General features: G+C 35.7%; 1 protein-coding gene across 2 annotated transcripts in view; it reads right to left on the bottom strand.

Annotated features, from left to right (window-relative positions):
- The window catches only part of TLL1 (tolloid like 1), a 134910-nt gene that overhangs the window by 17481 nt on the left and 98071 nt on the right, over positions 1 to 19358 (bottom strand). For both annotated transcript variants that reach the window (XM_065633325.1, XM_065633326.1), the window contains 5 exons: positions 18456 to 18601; positions 12589 to 12784; positions 10995 to 11120; positions 7852 to 8012; positions 4746 to 4926 (listed from right to left, as the gene is read on the bottom strand). In XM_065633325.1, the coding sequence (XP_065489397.1) occupies positions 4746 to 4926; positions 7852 to 8012; positions 10995 to 11120; positions 12589 to 12784; positions 18456 to 18601 (810 nt within the window). The remainder of the gene's footprint in view (positions 1 to 4745; positions 4927 to 7851; positions 8013 to 10994; positions 11121 to 12588; positions 12785 to 18455; positions 18602 to 19358) is intronic.

Here is a 19358-nt window from a genome sequence, read left to right as displayed (position 1 = left end):
TAGTAACAAGAAAAACTAGATATAATGTGAACAAAACTCTTCAATATTTCCCTTCCTAAGCACTAGTTTGTAATTTTCTACCAAAATAACAAAATAAATGGAAGGCAAGCTCAAAATGTATTCAAGTTAGGCTTTTAAGTACAGAGTAGGCACACAAATTCTAAATAAAAGCCCTGTCCATCTTCACCTTCCACAAAACTGTGTGAAAATACTGAGAAGTATTTCAACATTAAATAAAGTTATATTCTGTGAAATAATCTCTTAAGAGACAAGCACATAAGCAAGCAGTCCCACGTTGGGCCTCCTTGGAGAGAAAATAATAGACAGAAGGTAGAAAGGAAAAGCTTTGGAACACATTTGAACTACAATAATTACTTTCATGGTTAATCAAGGATGCAACCGTTGAACGAGCCTTCCTCACACTTCACAATTTGGAACAGATTTTCTGTCAAATTGATTGCCCAGTTTCAAAATCCATGAAAAAAACAATTAGTCTGTATTAGTTATAGGAACAAATGTTTTGCCATGTAAAAACAAAGCCATTTGTTATGCTGACAGATGGAAACGAGTCTCTGAGTTTTGAATGGATACTTTCTTTTCTCACTTCAGTACTCAGAACAGGGAAAGATCCATTCTCAACAAAATGTTAGACTGAATCATTCAGAGGACAAATGGTCGTACCTCTGAGACCCTCAGAGGCCACCAGTCTGTGAATAATACGTACTCGGCCTGAAGGGACCTGTATCAAGTCCTTGCAAGATTCAAAAACAAAAATTCTCTCTTTGCAGGCAGCTTTCTTGTCTGTGGAAAAAAATGTACCAGGATGGCACCAGAGATGAGTTTCTGCTCCAAAACAATTTTGTTCAAGGATAGAAACATTCTAGCTTTCTCTTTTTAACTGTTCAATGAACCATCATCCAAGCAAAAATGTCCCAATAAATCTCATTTCTATATGACATCAAGCACCATGTATGTTTTAAATGAACATGCAAAGAATCATATGTATCATATTTATTTAAAACACTGAAGGAACTCTAAAACTTATGACAAATGGAAGCAGTTTAATGACATATTATCGCTGGGTACTAATCATACCGCTACACAAAGATTGATTTAAAGAAATCAATAGGCTACCTTCTTGGAAACATCACAGAAATATATATATATATATATAATGGTTATATTTTTTCCTCCCTAGTGTAAATTCATGGAGTTATTTTACACTTCTTTAGTCTTATGGGCCCAGTAGACTGCCATAGGTCACTGACTTGTAACAAGAGCAGAAGAGAGAGAGGAGAACAGAAGAAAGACAGAGAAAGAGGGAGAAAGAATAAAAATCTAATTACCGGAAGCTTTTAGTTTAGAAGCCTAATATCCAATTCCAAAAAGTTGTATTAAAGGTTTTAAAAAAGTAATATAACATGATGCCCTAGATTCTTCTCTTTATCCAAGAAACTTGATTATAAATATACAAGAGTGTCTCTGGAGATAAGCTAGATCACTGCAACAGCTCCCAACCAAGCTTTCTTCAGAACTATCCCATCAAATGTAAATTTTCCGGAATGTTGAAAAAAAAAGTTTTTCTCACTTTCCAGTAGCACCTGTCTGGCTGTTAACACCATTTTACAGCCAAAAATTGTAATTACATGTTGTCTTATATAAACATAAATACCTTCCTAATGCAAGTCATCTGTTGCCCTGTGCCACTGTTTGCTTTCACAGTTTATCACAGCGGGTTCCAACCACCCAAAAGTGCTTTCTCTCATCTGAGCTGGAGCTGGGCCATGCTTTCTCAACTGTAGCCGTGGCTGCAGAATTCACCACCGAAAGAGTTGCAAAAAAAAAAAAAAGTTATTCAGCTGTGCTTGAGGAAGATGTTACAGTTCCTCATCTTCAAACCAATCTGACTTATACACCTGTCTCTCTTCCTGATTATTGCGTATGCCCCTTACTGGTGAACAGACTGCAAGATGCAGTGTTTTACTTAATTACTGATTTTTTTCATTATGTATGTCTTTGTAACTAAATGCTTACACATATTTCTGTTGTGATTTAATTAATAAAACTATTAAATGCCTTCCAGCAAGTATCTTAGGACACTAGCACTAAGTATTTCTCCACAGATATCATTGTAAAAGTATTGTATTCCGAAGACAAGTATGTAAATAGGCAAAAACCCCACTTCATCAGCTGAACAGTGATCAGATATCAAGTCCCAAAAGTCAAAATACTTGAAGTCTGAAGTCCACTCTTCATTGACAGAGCAAGAGCATATTACGTCCATATTAAGGAATTCAGGGATAACAAAGTTATAGTGTTTTCTGACAAGCATGAGTGTTTTGTCTGACGAATTATTCAGAGACGACAACCTCTTTTTTAGATACGATGTTCAGAAGTTTGATTTGTCTCAAGCATTACAAAGTTTCTGTTTTAATCAGGAAATATTGTCAAAAGGGGAAAGCAAGATAACATAGAAGAATAGAATCTGCTAGAATGATAACAACTGGAAAAGAATTGAGAAAGAATAAAAAGAAAACACAAAGTATCTGAACTCATATGAAATGAGAGAAGAGATTATGGCAGAAATGCATTATAAAGCATTCAGTAAGTTTATATACTTAAAGACTCAAACCATGTTTATATCAAACTATCTTTCTTTGAAGGGGATTATATATATACACACTATATCCAGGACATATCACACCTTTCTATTCAGTAAAAAAAATCCCACATTAGTTCAGACTTGTCCCTGCCTAATGAATTTATTCTAGTGATCAATGGTGTCATTTAAAACATACTTTTTAAATTACCAGGAAAAAACTGTTTTCACCTAGGGAGGAAAGGGAAAAAACTTTTCATTAGGAACTGAAAAAGACAAAGGAAATAATGGTTTTGAAGGATTACAACCTGATGCTTTGAACTTCATGAATTATAGTCTAGTCTTTCCCCAACACACAGCACTGGCCTGATTTCTTCCTAGAACTGACTCACGATATTAATAGATCATTTAAACAATAAATATATCTGTAAAAAAGGAACCATCACTTTAAAGAAAATGGAAAGGTAGCTGACTACAAATGTATAAATGTTCAGCATGTTGAAAAAACACAACTTCTGTACGACAGAGCTTACACAAATTACAAAGCTATCATTGCCAGTCTTGTCTGGCACAGCTATATAGATCCTGAACATATGTAACAAAATTAATTTGCAGGCCATTTTTAGGACTAGAACATGTCAATGCTTATTCTTTTAAAAAGTCTAAATACGTGATGATTCCTGCTGGCACTACTAGGCCTACATGAAATGACTAGTGTGTTTCTAGGAGTAAACTCTGTTTTGTGCATATATGTATTTACTACAAATACTACGTAGACCTTGAAAGCTTCTTCCTAATGTAAAATACAAATTTAAAAGTAAAAAATTTTACTATGTGTACAGATGGATCAGAAAGACTTTGACCAGAGAAACGACTACTAGAAAAAAATAATATGCTTTAAAGGAGGTAATTTCTCTGTGTGAGATGAAACACTTTTTTTCGTCTTTCATGATTGCTTAAAAAAACCCCATCAAAGTAGTACTAATGAGAAAACATCAGAAGTCTAAACTGTTTATCTTGACAGCTATTCTCCTCACTTTCCAAACTACATCACTTATACAATATACTGATTCTTATTACTTGGTCATCGTTATCAGTTATTAAAGCTAACCAATGAAATACTATTTCATTTTGGTTTTGATAACATATTTTAACAAATAAATGTTAATAACAGTGCCTGGTAATAAATTTTTCTACATGCTAAGCATAATCAGGATTCAGGTTTTTAGCTGCTCTAAAAAACAAAACTGTGGCAGAATTCAAATCTCAAATGCTGCTGGTTGACTTTCAATTTGGGGAGGTGCGTAGACACGACTGTTTCGTTGTGTAGTTTTACGCAAGACAACATAGCCATGCAGATGTGTGTGTATAAACACAGAAGAAAAACACTAAGCAAAATTTCACTACTAACACCATGTGGTATCCTGCCACAGACAGATTATTATAGTCTAGTCCCAATGGGTAATCGCAGAGACCACTGTTATGCAAATATTTCCTCACAACCTCAGCTTCATTCATGTCTAACTGTACTCAGTGACACATGTCCTCAGATGATATAAACCTCTATCACTCCAATCTGCCTCAGTGAAATTACATTCATAACTAAAAAGATGCACATTTTTGCAAGAGCAAGGCCTAAAATTCTGTTCTTCTGCAAAACATTAAGAAGTGCAAAGTTTGGCAAGAAAGTACACATAATGTTAAACAAATGTTGTAGTACAAAGTGGGAATTTCATAGCTAATGCGTTATATTAAGAGATCTGAGTAAAAAAAAAATACTAGTGTACACAGTATGTAATTCACGTCACATTACAACTGGGATTTGAAAAAAAAAAAACCTGGCATAAACTAGATCTAATTCAAATTTAGTAACACTTAGTAAATTTGGGGGTTTTTTCCCCCACATCTCACAAAGTTTCTTTGCCTCTGCTGTTATTTAAATATATATATGCATTCCACATATTTTCTACAGACATTACAATTCAGAACAGTATTTTAAGACAGGAGAGCAGTTTATGCTTACATAAATAAATTCAAAGCTTCCAGGAAAACGCCACTGACTTTCATACTGCAATATAGTATTCACTCTACCTACTTGATGTATACTCAAAGTCATTCACAGGTACAAAGGTGTGATTTTCTATACCTGAGAAGAAGTGTGCTTTGAAGCCTTTTTTTGACACAGTGTTGTCAGATCTGAACTCAATTCGCATGTTGTTGTACTGAGAGGTGATAACTTCAGGCACTTCTGTACCACAGAATTTACCATGTAGTTTAGAATCAGAAGAAAGGCCACTACGAACCTCCACATAATCGTATTTACAAACCTGAGGAAAGAAATATTTTTTTTTTTTTGGCTAACTGAAAGAAAATCATAAAGTTGTTTACAAATACAAGAACTCAGATTGGTATATACTGCTTAATAATAGCTTAATAATATATTTTTTTTCCACTTTTCTCCGACTCTGAAAACATTTGTAAATGCTTACAAACATTCACTGATTTTGTGTAAGAATATTTTAAGGTCACTAAGGCATAGCTATACTATGCATTACATTCAAAACTATATTTTGATAGATACTACTCTGTGTTTAGTATCTAAATTTCAACATGCTTAGTAATGGTTTCATTTAATTTAAAAGGTAAAAAATTTCCAGTCACATTAAACTTAAATCTAGAAATATTCGCCCTAAGAATTATACCTATCTTTGCACTATAAATCACATACCCAGAACCTACAAAACTTCTACTGCTTGCATCTCATAGATTTTTTTTAATATTAATTTTCACTTAGAAACTTAAAAGTTTTTACCGTAATGTATTTAAAGATATTTTATTTACAAACATATGAATCCGCCCTATTAAAACTATACATCTTTTTTAACAGTAGCATACCTATAATTTGGGGGGCCAATGCATGTCATTTTCATTAAAGGTTCAAAATTATAATAAAATAATGTAATAAAAAAGCCTTATGCAAGGCCTGCTACTCATGATAATACTTTCAATGCATAATCCTTTGGGCAACCTAAAGCTTTCTACCTAAAAACTTCTAAGCTTCTTAGGCTCAACTATCAATCATTTAATCAAAAATGTCCCAGTTGTCTGCAATTAAGAGAAAAGAGTGGCCAGGGGGACTCAAACAGAGCTTAGATCATCCATTAAATCCAAGATGTATTTGATAAATCACAATTTGTAGTCAAAAAAGAAATGTCAGGAGAGTTGGAGAGGAACTACACAAAAGGATGTTTTGGTCTTTTTTGCTTTCTCTCCCTATGAAACATTAAATGATTGTCAACATTTCCAGGATTTTTTCATACAATACATTCTAGACGTAGATTAAATTTTCATTGTCACTAGAACAATTTCCATATGTTGCAGAGTGGATAAGTGACTAATTCAGTTGAAACCACTTTTATACACTATAAATAACAGAAATATTTCTAAAACTTGAGTTACTGCTGCATGCTGATTTATCTTAATTGTAAGATAAATTCATATTAATGCACATGATTTTCAAATATAGCTCACAATGTTAATGAACCCCAGCAATTTCAGCAATATATCAGTGGTCGGTTTTGATAATTTCATAGCTTTAGAATGGAAATGAGATGTAATTTCAGATAGGTCTAATACCCTTCATACTACACTATATTTAAAAAAAAAATTACAAGTTAAATGCAAAATTAAAATTGTAAAATGTAAACGTAAAATATTAAAAGTGTAGTATTGGAAAAGACTTATTAAACTTGTTCCTAAATGGAGTTCCTGTAAAAATAAATTAGATCATTTGCTAAGTGAATACATTTTATGTCTGCACTCTGACAATATATTAGAATGTTCTAGATATTATGTGTTTCTTCTGATTTTCAGAGGTACCATTCTTAGTACTACTATTTAATAATATAAAGCTGAAGCTGATTTAGTAGCACAAGAGAGGATCAAAGCAAAGTTCTGAATGTTGAAAAACATTATGTATGTATTTTTTCATATCTTGCATGATCTTAGAAAACTCATTTTACTTCATTACACCTCAGGTGTCTTCCTTACAAATCTGGCTTAAGCACCAAGAAACTGCAGGAAAAATATTTTATAATTTGTTTAAATGGCAATTCAGTTTAAATTCTTTGGGATTTGTAAGACTTTTATCATACCTTTTGCAGTTCTTGTAGGGATGATAACATGACATGAACGTAACATACTATAAATCATTAAAAGTAAGCTGGAATTTCATGGACTTTGGTAATGACCTCAAGTTATTTAAAAAAAGAAATAAAATCTCACATTGCTGCCTCTGCAAATAAATTTGAGATATTTTGGAGATGCCACGGCTGGGTATTTTCTTAGTTATAAATGGAACTCCAGCTTTTGCCACTTCAAATCTCATGCCCAAAACATGGCACATCTTCACATCAAATATAATCCTACAAATTTGTTTAATCAGAAATAATGTCATGGGATTTGAGTTCTTAATGTCATATGAAGAATATCTAGATAAACTCAATGGCTATAGCACATTACAGCTGGAGTGTTGCAAGGAAACTCAATGGTATGACTGGTGTCTAGGAAGCAGAACAGAGGCTGAAAATTTGATTTTGAAACCAATATTTTGCCAATTTGCACCCAAAAATCACTGCAACCCCCACCACTTTGTTTAATTCTATAGGGAGCAGCCCTTACCCCACGGCAGACTCTGCCCTGCCCCTTTCCCCACCTGGGGATGAGATCCTACATGCCTCCGGGGCTGCCCAGCTCAAACACTGCTACAAAGTTCTGTTGTGCCTTATTTCCAATACTGCTCTTTTTAAGATTTTCCCATCGAGATACTTGTAAGTGATTTAAATGCTCCGTCACTAACCACGGTTTATGTGTATTCTTTGTAGTCATAGTCTGTAAAGATGATTTGGTTTCTCCAGAATTTCTTCTCTTGAATTCTTTCCAATATGCCTCAGCCATTTGCTCTGTTTTACTTTGTTGATAAAAAAAGTCAGCTGAGACTCAGCAGAGAACATTTCTTTTAAATTTCTTGTAATACATATACATTTAGATGATATGTAAAGGAGAGCTGTTCTCTCCATGTTTGTTTTGAAAGAATCCAGAAACAGTCCCAAAACGAAAACAAGAATATCTATGGTTATTGTCATCGTATGAACAGTCAGCAAGGGTTTTATAAAACAATATCTATTTTTCAGCATTCGTGAAACTGTTTATTGTGTAACAGATTGCACAGCTCTTTGTTCACAGTTACTCACCTCATTCCCTTCTAACTCAAAAAACTCAAACTTCATTGAAATTCGGTATTGTGTGGGGGCAACCACCTGCCACACACAGTTTTTGTTTGGAGGATACTCTTTGGGCCACCCTGGTGTGGTTATAGTCCCATTTAGCTTTGTCAGGAGTCCTCCACAAGCGGCTGCAAAATTAAAAGGGAGAGCATCATTTCTTGACTGCAACCGTGTTTTACTATAAACAGAAGCATGCTGAGAAGATTCAGTCCTCTCATTAAGTATACTGCTGTAATGCCCAGACAGACTAATCAGAATTTTGTTTTATCATGCTTGGTGCAAACAAAGAGAAAGAGACAGCCCCTATCTTGAACAGCTTGCAGGTTTGTGGACAGAGATAAGTTTCAAGACTACACAAGGCGTTATCATATCCATTCTTTTCCCTTCCCTCCAGAGACTCTGGTTATTCTCTCACAGTCTTTCCCATGCAAGTTCTCTGACCTCACTGCCCTCCCCAGGACCTTGACCACCCCTCTTCTGACAGACTACTTAAGATGCACTTGGCATTTCCCCAGCTTCTCTTCTTGATTATTGATCTAGAATCAGCCCTACCTGTCTCAGCTTATATAGCTGGGTATGTCTCCTGTAACCTACTAGATAGGGTCACTTCTTAGGGGTAGCAGTCACATACTCTTCAGACACAATAACTTTTGCTGAAGTATGGATGTTGAAGGAACAGAGAAAATACCTATTCAGCATATATTTGGAAATAATAGTAACCTCCATACAACAGAACAGTACTGTATTATGCTTGTGAACGCAGTTCAGATAGCTACGGATAAACACATCAACCTTTTCCATATGTGAAAAAAGAAAAAAAAAAAAGGCAAAAAAAAAGAAAAAAAAAGAAAAAAAAAAGAAGGAAAGTAATGGGATTTGCAGGGTTTCTTGATCACACTCTGCTCCATTCATACCATTACAGCACTGTGACAGCACTGGAAATCATCCACAAATCTAAAGAGCTGGCTGGGGGGAGCTCCACCTTCTTCCAGCTGCTCTGTGCCAATGCTAAATGCTTTAAAAACTGGCTATTCCTGCTAGCTGAAGGTCTTGCACACTACATCTACTTCAGGCAACACAACTGGGAGAACTCTCTCCAGTTTCTGTGTCAGAGCTCATTTGAGCAATCCAGACACATACCAGTCTTCCTCCTGGCACCTGGCTTTCCAAGCAGAAGACACATACAGGTAATCTGAGTGGGGTGGGGGGGCTAAGAACGTGGGTCACACATCAATGTGTCAAAAAAAAAAAAACAAACCCCAAACAGGCACAGGTTTAGAGACTGCACTCAGATGACATAACGTATATTCCCAAAGGATCCAGTCTGTGTCAGGACAACTACTGCTAGTTTTCAGCTTTTGCTTTTCAATGTCACTCTGTTGTTCCTTGAGGCAATGGTAGAAAACATGGAAATACTGAAAAAAAACCTTAAAGCTTTCCAATATGCTGCAGCGGGGTAGATTTGGATTAGACCAGCATGAAGCAATTTTCTGTACATGTCAACACTGCAATGAAGCATTGGGCAGAGTTTGAGTTAGAGGCTTCTACTCTGGCATCGTGCGAATTAATTCATCTCCTCAAATTCCCAGACTATAACATGGACATAATGTTCACCGTGACTACACAGTGACTTTAATTCAGCAGTAGTATCTACATACAGTGAGCGCTACATCATATGGAACAACTGCATATGCACTTTAAGGGATAGCTCAGGGCTTTTGCTTCATGCTGCACTGTACTGATTCCTCTTTTTGCCAGACTTGCTTTTCTGTTTGAGTGCTGGGGAAGCATTGCTTCTTTACTTTTGAAGGCAGAGGGAAGAGTCTTGTGAAAGACTGGTATTCTTCCCTAACATTCTGACTCAGGTCAGCAGGCAGACTGAACCAGATTCCTTCCATAAATTTGGACTGATGATCAAAGGCCCAGAGATTAAACCTCTGTCTTCATGGATCCCTTAGTTTAACCTTACTTTCTGCATACTGCCTAATATGCAGGCATCTAAATAAATTACCTTTCCAATGTGTTCACTATTTAAGGGGCAGGGAGGGAGGAGGGAGCGGGAAGAAACAAATGAAAAACCAACCAGGTTGATTATAGCTAGAATCCAAAACCTGAAGCCTAGGACTCTCGCTGCCTCACACAAACGCACATGGCCCAAACTAACAAAACCGACTTCTCAGAACCAAAAGCAAAAGAACAAAAAGTGCAAAGAAACTAAGCAAAACTACCCCAAATTGTGACAAATTGTGAATTAAAGCTAGGAAACTGGAAAAGAGAGCCAGTGAATCGCATCAGAAGAAAACTGTAATTCCAAGCACTCCAATTGTCAAACTCCATTCAATATTGAAATAAACAGATGAACTGAGATAAGAATGATCTGTGCTATCCCTGAGTTTGGTGATATTTATGAATAAAAATCAAACAATAATTGGCACATAATGATTAAGAGCTTTTGCTTCTTTCCTTTGATATGAAATATGTATGGAATGCAAAATCTTATCTCAGTCCAATCCCATGTTTACACAGACTTCCACTTATCAGGTTTTTATTTCTCCAAATGATTATTTGAACAAGCTTTGCTCACCCTGAAATGTAGAATTTGTTTCCAGCAAGAAAAGCCCACAATCTGACTGGGAGCGGGGAGGATTTCTCTGAGCCTTGAGCTAGAATAAAGGATTCTGCTCTTCAAATCAGCCAGCTTCCTAGTCACACCCCTGTCAGAGGTGGTCAGAGGGATCATTTAATACTCTGATTCTGAGACAGTGGCACATTACTCTGCTGATAATTGTCTCCTTACACGTGGTGGAAGACTGCTTTAATGAGCATGAATGATGTAATGAGTGGTTTGGGAAGGTATGAAGTCCTGCTTTGCATTGTTCCCAATCGACTAACAGCACCACCTGTAAAGCTAAATTAGTGACAGACATCGGATGAAGATGACTGCTGGCGACCAACATTACTCTTGGCACCACTGCTAAAAGGGAGCACTGGTTTTCCAGGCTGGGTTCCACAGGTCTCACATTGCTAGGACAGAGCATACAAAAGGTGTAGCGTTTCAGTCATGGCACTCTGTGAGCTTTAAGAGCCCATAACACAGCAACGCACTGTACCTTCACAACTCTTTTTGTCAGGACCAAGTTCATAGCCAGGATCACAGGCGCACTGGTAACTGCCCAGAGTATTTACACAGCGCTGCTCACAGCCACCATTGTCAGGTTTGGCACATTCATCTTCCTCTGCCAAGACAGGGAAGAATGCAAAAATGTGTTAAATAATTACCTTCCTCAGCTGTAATTGCTGGATCAATATTAACCCAGAAAGCTGCACACATGCCTTTTTAAGGTGCACTACATAACACACTGTGGTTGCTGACTAGAGCATTTTCAAATGCTAAGGAGACCTGCAATGAAGAAAATAAAAATTTGTCCTTTGTGGGATTTGGGTGGGTTTTTTTATAACAGTATCTACTGACAGCTGCAGACCTAATTTATAAGCACTTTGTGGGCAGCATACAATAATTCAGGCAGCAGTAATCTAAAGGTTTTATAAAGTATTGAAAGAAAGATTGAAAATCCACAGCAGGGTCACTTGAAGGGCACTTTATCTCCCACAGAATCAATTTGTGCATTATCCTGAATTCATACTCAAAACCAGATTAACAGAATCCTCAAATCCCAGGTTCTCATTCTACCCATATTAAAGGGAACAAGATGCATCAGTGATGGGGGAGAGAAAGGAATAATGTATTATCTGTAGTAGCTCTGAAGTATACTCATGAGATTCATTGTTAAAATATTCCTCAGTCATTAATATATTGTTTCTTTATACCAGGACAAGTAATTTATTCAGAATAAAACAGAGCTCCCACTCAGGCTTACAGCCTTCAAGGTTATGATTGCCCACATGGAAAACTAGTAGTTAGGGTAAGAAAAGTCTCAGCTTGTGGCTTTTCAAAAAAGCAAAAAGGTTCTCCTGGTGGCATGACCTGTATTTCAGGTGTCACCATGGCCACACCACTGCTAGTGGCTTTTACTGTGCCAGAGGCAGCACAGGGTAGGAATTACAACCTCCTCATGCACCAACTGCTGCAGGTATATCTGCAATTGCATTACACCTGCCCCACCTCCCTTATCCCCCCGCCAGAATGGAGGAAGACTGTGAGGCCTTTGGTCACTGTATCATTTCTCAGCTGTGTTTTTTTTTCTTGCTCACAGAAAGTAATAAATTGATAAAGCAGCCTAATGCAGCAAAAGGATTAGAAAAATACCACAACATTTAGACAAAACACCCATTTGCCTCTATTGCGATTATATAATTTAAATTTATATTTGATAACACAAATATAAATAAAATTAAAACAAAACCTAAACAAACAAACAAAAAACACACCACAAACATTTTTTACAGGATTAGGTATGTTTCAAAGGTGTTTCACAACTAAGCTGATTATTTGAGCCTGAAGAATCTAGGAGATTGCACTGAATACGTTCCTTCATTCTTTGGACATTTTACAAGGAGATAGAAATACCTCAACTGTTTTGATTTGATACAATCTCATGCCCAGGTAAAAAATACGCTGGAGACAGCACAGAATTGATATTAGAGAAAGTAGGTTGAAAAATATTTTTCATATCCTATAATTTTTCTAGTGCCAAAAGAAGTGATAAGCAACTCACAGCTCCCAAAATATGCTTTAACATTTACCTTTAAAAAAGTTAGCTGCAAACCCTGCTTTGTTAACGGTTCCATCAGAAACAAACTTCATCCACAGGGTATTAGAGGTAGATCTAATGTCTTCTGGCTTGTCATAGCCACAAAAGTGACCAATTAAAGGACTGTTCTCATTCGTTCCGTCTCGAATTTCCAAGTAGTCATATGCACAGTTATCATGTCTTTCAATCTGTAAAAAAATATTTTCTGAAGTGACCTATTTGAACTTGACCATAAATATCAAATATCAATCGGCTAATAGACAGAATAGAATTTTTTCAAAGTTAAGGTTAGGGTTCTCCGTTTAGGGTTCAAACACCAGGAAGACAAGAAAAAGAACAAGTATCACTGAACTGTTTTTCATATACTTGTTTTCTACAAGAATAAATAATTTTGAGATTATTACACTGAACACAACAGTCTAACTGGAAAAATGTAACTAAAAAATACACCCGCTCACCTCTAAGCTTCCCCATGTTCTGTCAAATTCCTACTCTTAGTTCAAGTAAAGTCATCTTTTCTCATGTACACTCAAGTAGACAAAATTAATGATTCAACAACTAACCAGGTCAGAAATATTAATTGGTTTTGAAATATTAAAAAAATAAATTTTAATACCAGAGCATTTTTAGACATTATCAACCTGTACTGTTTCAGTTGATGATCAATATTTTATTTTCTTCCTTCTTCTTCACCACAGTGCACCTCTCATTTAAACACCCTGCCAGATGACATCCAAACATAGACCAGCACATGAGTGGACACGTACATTTCTATTTGGGTAGCAAGTCTTGTGCTCTTTACATAATAGTATTTGCAGAGTTAGTCAGAGTAGGAATTGCAACAAAGAAAGCAGCAGCAGCCCGAATATAATCCTATCTGAAACATAGATAATTTATGACGCTTGTCTTTATTGAGAGAGTATCTTTCCCAACAGAATTAAAAGCTCTTTTTTACTACAGGATTGCTGCAAGTTACTCAAGTAATATAGCATTTTAGCTATAAAAGAATTAACTAAATCAAATCATTCAAAAATAAACCCTCTAAGAAAACTGTTGTTCAACTAAGTGGGGGGGGTGGACAGGACCATAGTCAGGGAGAAAGCGTTGCAGAAGCCTCAAATTTAATTCAACACATCCAAATGCTATTAAAATGACTAAGAAGTCAAAACTAAACCAAACCAAACCCAGAAGAATCCACATCTTATCTCAAGACAGAGGTTTTCTTCCAAGTAAGCTGCACAGTTAGTACAAGTGGCTGCTGATACTCTGCTCTAATTGTGCATTATGACGAAGACTAAGCCCAGTAACCACCACAGACTAAGGAGATTTCATTTAGCACATTATGATTTCTGCTTCTTTTGTGTAAGAGGGAAAATTGGGGGAAGGGGTTGTTTGATTTTATTTCATTTTAATGGCATCAAAATATGGCACTTACACACAGAATTTGTCTGTCTTCTTTCCAACCTTCCAATTCTTCAAGATTTACATATGTAATTTTCTCTCACTCACTTCTCTGGCACAATCCATACTGCCATTCACTCTGACTTCTTAGCTGTTTGCTCAGGAATTGCTTTGGGCCAGAGTTTGGGAAATGACTGAGAAAAGTCAAGAAGATCTGGGATGCAACTACCCATTGCTGACTTCAATGGCAATTGTACGTTTCCCACTAATTTTATCAGGCACGTGCCTACCTGAGCGCTGATAAGTTTTTGACACTGTAATACCAATTTCAAATTTTCTTTAAGTAACTAACTTTAAACATATGACACCGTATTCCGATTTGAAACAATGCCTGCCTTGTTATCTCCATAAAAATCATTGGCACTCCGATGCAGAAAGAAGTAAGCTGGTCCAAAGACCACTATTATCAATGAAGGAATTGTGTATTTTCCCCACGTGTCTGTGGTCATTCAACTACTCAAGACTTTTAATTAACATCTGCCTTTTTCCATGTTTCCATGTTTTCCATGTTCTATGGGGTAATATGGAAAATCTGATTTTTCACAAGCCAAGTGCAGCTCTAAGTTACATGTACCAAATTCCCAATGAGGTGAATTGTTAATTTCTTTTCTAAGAATCACTCTATTTTTGGCAGAAGACAACAGCTAAAAATACGTTTTGTATGGCAGTAAATCACTAAAGTTCCTAAGATTATAAAAATCAACCAACAGAGAAAGTGCTCTTGATTTTCAACAAAACAATTAGAAAGGTGGCCATTCTACCATATTCATTTATTTTTAGTGTACTACTACTGCAAGTGATGTTATTATAATTATCAATATGATTATATTAAGAGATTAAATTGTTACACCTATATATAAACTAACAGATAAGTATTGCATTTTTGAGAAATGAAAACTGAGGGTAGAGGCACTTGGTAACCATTGAAAAAGAACTAGTATAAAACATACTTTGCTTATCTGTACCTCAGGTTTTAAGATGTGGTACTGTCGTCTGGCAACACTGCCATACAAAGATCTATTACACTTGAAATATCCCCATTTTCTTCCTACTACAAGGGCAGAAAATCTCCTCAAGTTAATGAAAGGACTCCCGGTTGTAAGTGAACTGATCCTGTAAACCTTATTTACTGGAGCATTAAAATTTCACAAGATTGATAATACATGCGGATGAGAAGGAATATGCAAAATGTTAGCAAATGCAAAAAAGCATAAATAAATAAGTTTTACAGAAAAATGCATTGCATATAGGAAAATGAAAGATACCATCAGGTCCTCAAGGCCTCAAAGGATACCCAGGATGTGAATGGCATTAGAGAACTAAGTTGAGAAAATGCCAGAAAAATTCCTAAGACCAGAGCATAAGCACAAGAAAACACTAAGAAATCTCCTGGTCAAATGGAAAGCCAGATATGTTCTCAACATTCGTTCTAAAAAGAAAAGAAAATTCCTTGCACATAGTTTTAGTTTTGAAAAAAAAAAAAAAAACAAAACCAAACAAAAAAACACCACAAACAAACAAAACAAACAAAACAAAACCAGAAACAACAATGACTTTACACTCAAATGTACTTGGTCAAAAATTCTAGACTACCTTTGTTTTGTAGTCCTCCCCCAGTAGAAAAAGTAAATAGGAAAAAAAAAAAGAAGAAAAAAAAAAAGAAGAAAAAAAAAAAGAAGAAAAAAAAAAAGAGTAGAGGATTTGAAGAGCAAATTTGGTAGTAATCATATTTCAGGAAAAATCTTCCAATTATTTTTTGTCATTGCTAATTTATTTGTTGACAGTCAAATTCCAGTACTGGAAAGCATACCTGAGTCAGGTCATAGACATTAAAGTCAGAAAAGCTGGGATATATCCCTAGTGGAATCAGAATATCAGATAAATTTTATTCCCTGACTTATGTAAGAATAACTTAAATGAACTCTATCTGCACTAAGATTAACAGGGCCACTCAAATGAGGAAGATTAATATGGCTCAGCTCTACAAACCCTCTGGATTGCCTTAGCTTACGAGACTGTGTGCCAACAAAAGTTCTTTAAAAAAAAAATATATATATATATATGTATATATATTTGGGGCACTAATTTTCAAAGAACAAGTCAATAAAGGTGACTATAACAAAGAAGTAAAAAGATGGAGTTACCACTCCCAACATCTCTGCTGTCATCTAGATACTGGGAAGTGTAGCTGCCCATCAGGCAGCCAAATAAGAAAGAGTAATACCACACTCAGTGGAAAATGCGTTGCCCACAGCAGGCAAAACAGGATGACTCATTGATACAGTTTGAAATTCTCAGCTTCCCTAGTGCTTTCATTTCAGAGTGAAGGTTATTTATATAGTTATTTTTTCTAGCCTTACATATGGATAATGAGAATTCCTCTTACTTAACTGTACCTTTCAAAGGCCAGAGAAGTAATTTTCTCACAAACACGCTGCAATAACTCTTTGGCCTGACATTTACTTTTTTTGATCTCAGCTGGCATGAAGAACTGTGATTTTTAAACAACTTTTTGTTTTACTGGGCAGTGCACCAAGGATTCTGTCCAGAGAGGGACTTAGTACCAAAAAACAGAACACCTACGTTCAGGCACTTGGACCTGAAATGGAAATCAGACCCAGCGGTGAACGTCTAGGCGAGGCACCGCAGAGCAGTTTCCAAAGCAACTCTCACTCTCAGCAAGGAGCCTTGTGGACAACACAATAAGAAACACCACAAAGACAGATCTAACAGAAGTCTTGTGCCTTTCTGAGGCACCTCATTTGGTGCCCAAGGGTCTCTTGCCACTCTGGAATCACAACACAGACTCTCCCTGGAAAAGTATGTGCCTTTCAAGTCCCTACTGTTGGAATTTTTTTTTTTTTCTTTTTGAAAATACATCAAGAAGAGGCACTAACTTGAAACTACCACTCAACTACACTTCTGCTCAATTTTCTTTCTCGTTATGAGGTGTCAGTCCACATGGTTCACCTCTAGAGTGCCATAATACTAAATAGCCTGGGGGAAAACCGTACAATTCTTATAGCCTTAACCACTAGCCTACTAAATTGTGCTCTCATTTGCTGGTCCTATTTTCTGTATGTTGAGGCATGAACATGCCAGCTTCACACTTGCAAATAATCCATCATTTGGTGATATTGAACTGAGGTTCAAGCAATAATGTACCATGCATGTAGACCAATGCTGAGCATCTGCGTGGAGATCAAATACTGCACCAAGTTTCTTATGCAGAGGCACAGTGACATTTCTCTTGGGCTCACATAAAAAAATACTGAGCACCAATGGCAGACTAGAAAAGCTCCATATCTAGTCAGTAAACTACGTAAAGTTACTGAAAACATTTTTCATTTTCAACGGTGCTTAAAAAGAGAGACTGACATGCTACGTTAAGCAATTTTGAGCCAGGTCATGCAGAGGCTGAATGGCATTTGGGCAGGGAGAGCTGATCTTGTCTGCACTGGATCCAACATTAATTCAGGATACAAAAAAAAAGGAAAATTATGTAGAACCTGTGAAACTATTAAATTTTCCATTGTTTATATTTGTAATTACTGAAGAAGTCTCAAACCCTTGTTATCTCATGCTCAGACCTTTTATCAGTTATAGCAAAAACGTGCCATACCCCTGAAGTCTGTTTGAAAGACTAAAATTACAGGTTGAAAATTATAACTATATTTACAATATATGTGTTTATATCTATGTGCACCATAAAGCCAACAAATTTTAGATTAAAAAAAAAAGCATTCTTCATGTCATTACTGCTGAGGCATATTCAAATTAAACAAGTGAACTTAAAGTATGTTACTAAATTTATCTACAAACTTCAAACCAGTGTATTGTGCATGTATAAAAAAGACACATGAATTATTACTTTTCCTTGTTATACAACAGTTTATCACTGTTTAGCAATGTTATACACAGAGAGATGTACACTGAAGACACATAAGTATGACTCATCATGGCTTTTTTCTTCCCTCTCTAAATATAGGTTTGGAAACTGAATTTAAGTAGGCTTTTTTTTTTCTTTCTTCTCAAAACATGAGCCAAAAACCAGTAGTTTCTTTCCAAATAGACATTCCATTTAACAGTAAGATTTAGCAAAGATTAAAAAGTCTGTATTATTTAACAGAATATTAAAACATCCTTGCTGAACTGGATTATGTATTTGTTAAACTGTGACTATTGTCAATAAACATTCCAATTCCAATAGCACAGAAAAACCCTTAGTCTTGAAAATTTTTGCAGAAAGGAAAGTTTCATGGAGAGTAGAATTGGATTCTGGAGATTATTTTTCATAGAGGATTCTTAAATTCATTCACAGGTTTAATGAGGATTCCCTTAAATGTCATTGTCACTTATCCACTAGATGCTTTTCTGAGATCAGTTAAAAGGCTTTACCTCAAATGCTTGAAAGGTTAATCCTACGTTGTAGTTTTCTGACACTGTTATTTTCCACACACATTCCTTCATTGGTCTGTAGTCATCAGGATAATTTGGAGACTGGATCTGGCCTTCATTTTTGTGGATTTCACCTCCACAAATAGCTGATAAAAGCATAAAATTCTTATTGTAAATGATGCCATTTTCTGTTCCCCGTGCCCAAACTGACACTTTATGCTCCACTTTTTAAAACTAATTATAAGATTATTCTGAAGAAGATTTTAAAAGTCTACCAAGGACAAATTCTTGAAAACACAATTCATTTAAACCACTATACGTATTTCAGTTAGCAAATACAATCCTGCATTTCCAATAGCTCTAAACATGTCTACAATTTTCAGGAAGACTTTGGAATCATGGATAATCTGAATCTATACATTTTACAGAGTATATTTAAAAGGTCAAAATAATTACATTTTACTTTTTGTTCACCTTCAAAATATATTCATTGAAATATACTGATGAAACATAAACATTCTTCATTAATATTTACTAACCTCTGGAAAGAGACAAATGAGATAGAAATCTCATTTTATAATGATCTTTACATTTTAACCTACAGTTTATCGCTTCAAACTTACACTGAATTTGAAGAAACAGATAATATAAATAAAAAATTTTTCATGAAAAGTAGACGCACTTTTCAAGGTCCATACTGATAACCATGTAAAAGTCTGTGAATATCAACTAAATCACAAGTTTACTACCATACATTCAATATTTAAGAAAACAGGTTCTATTTTAAACAGGTGAATGTTGAGTTGCTAATAGACTCAGTGTGTGGGAGTGTCTCTATAAGTAATCCCAGAGCATATGGAAAACTTAAGTCAAATTTTTCTGAAGAATAAACAGAAAGTACTC

The sequence above is a fragment of the Caloenas nicobarica genome, chromosome 4, assembly GCF_036013445.1.
Source record: "Caloenas nicobarica isolate bCalNic1 chromosome 4, bCalNic1.hap1, whole genome shotgun sequence".
Taxonomy (NCBI): Eukaryota; Metazoa; Chordata; class Aves; order Columbiformes; family Columbidae; genus Caloenas; species Caloenas nicobarica.
Note: the sequence above shows the minus strand (reverse complement) of the source record. Positions and strands in the feature narration are given on the sequence as shown.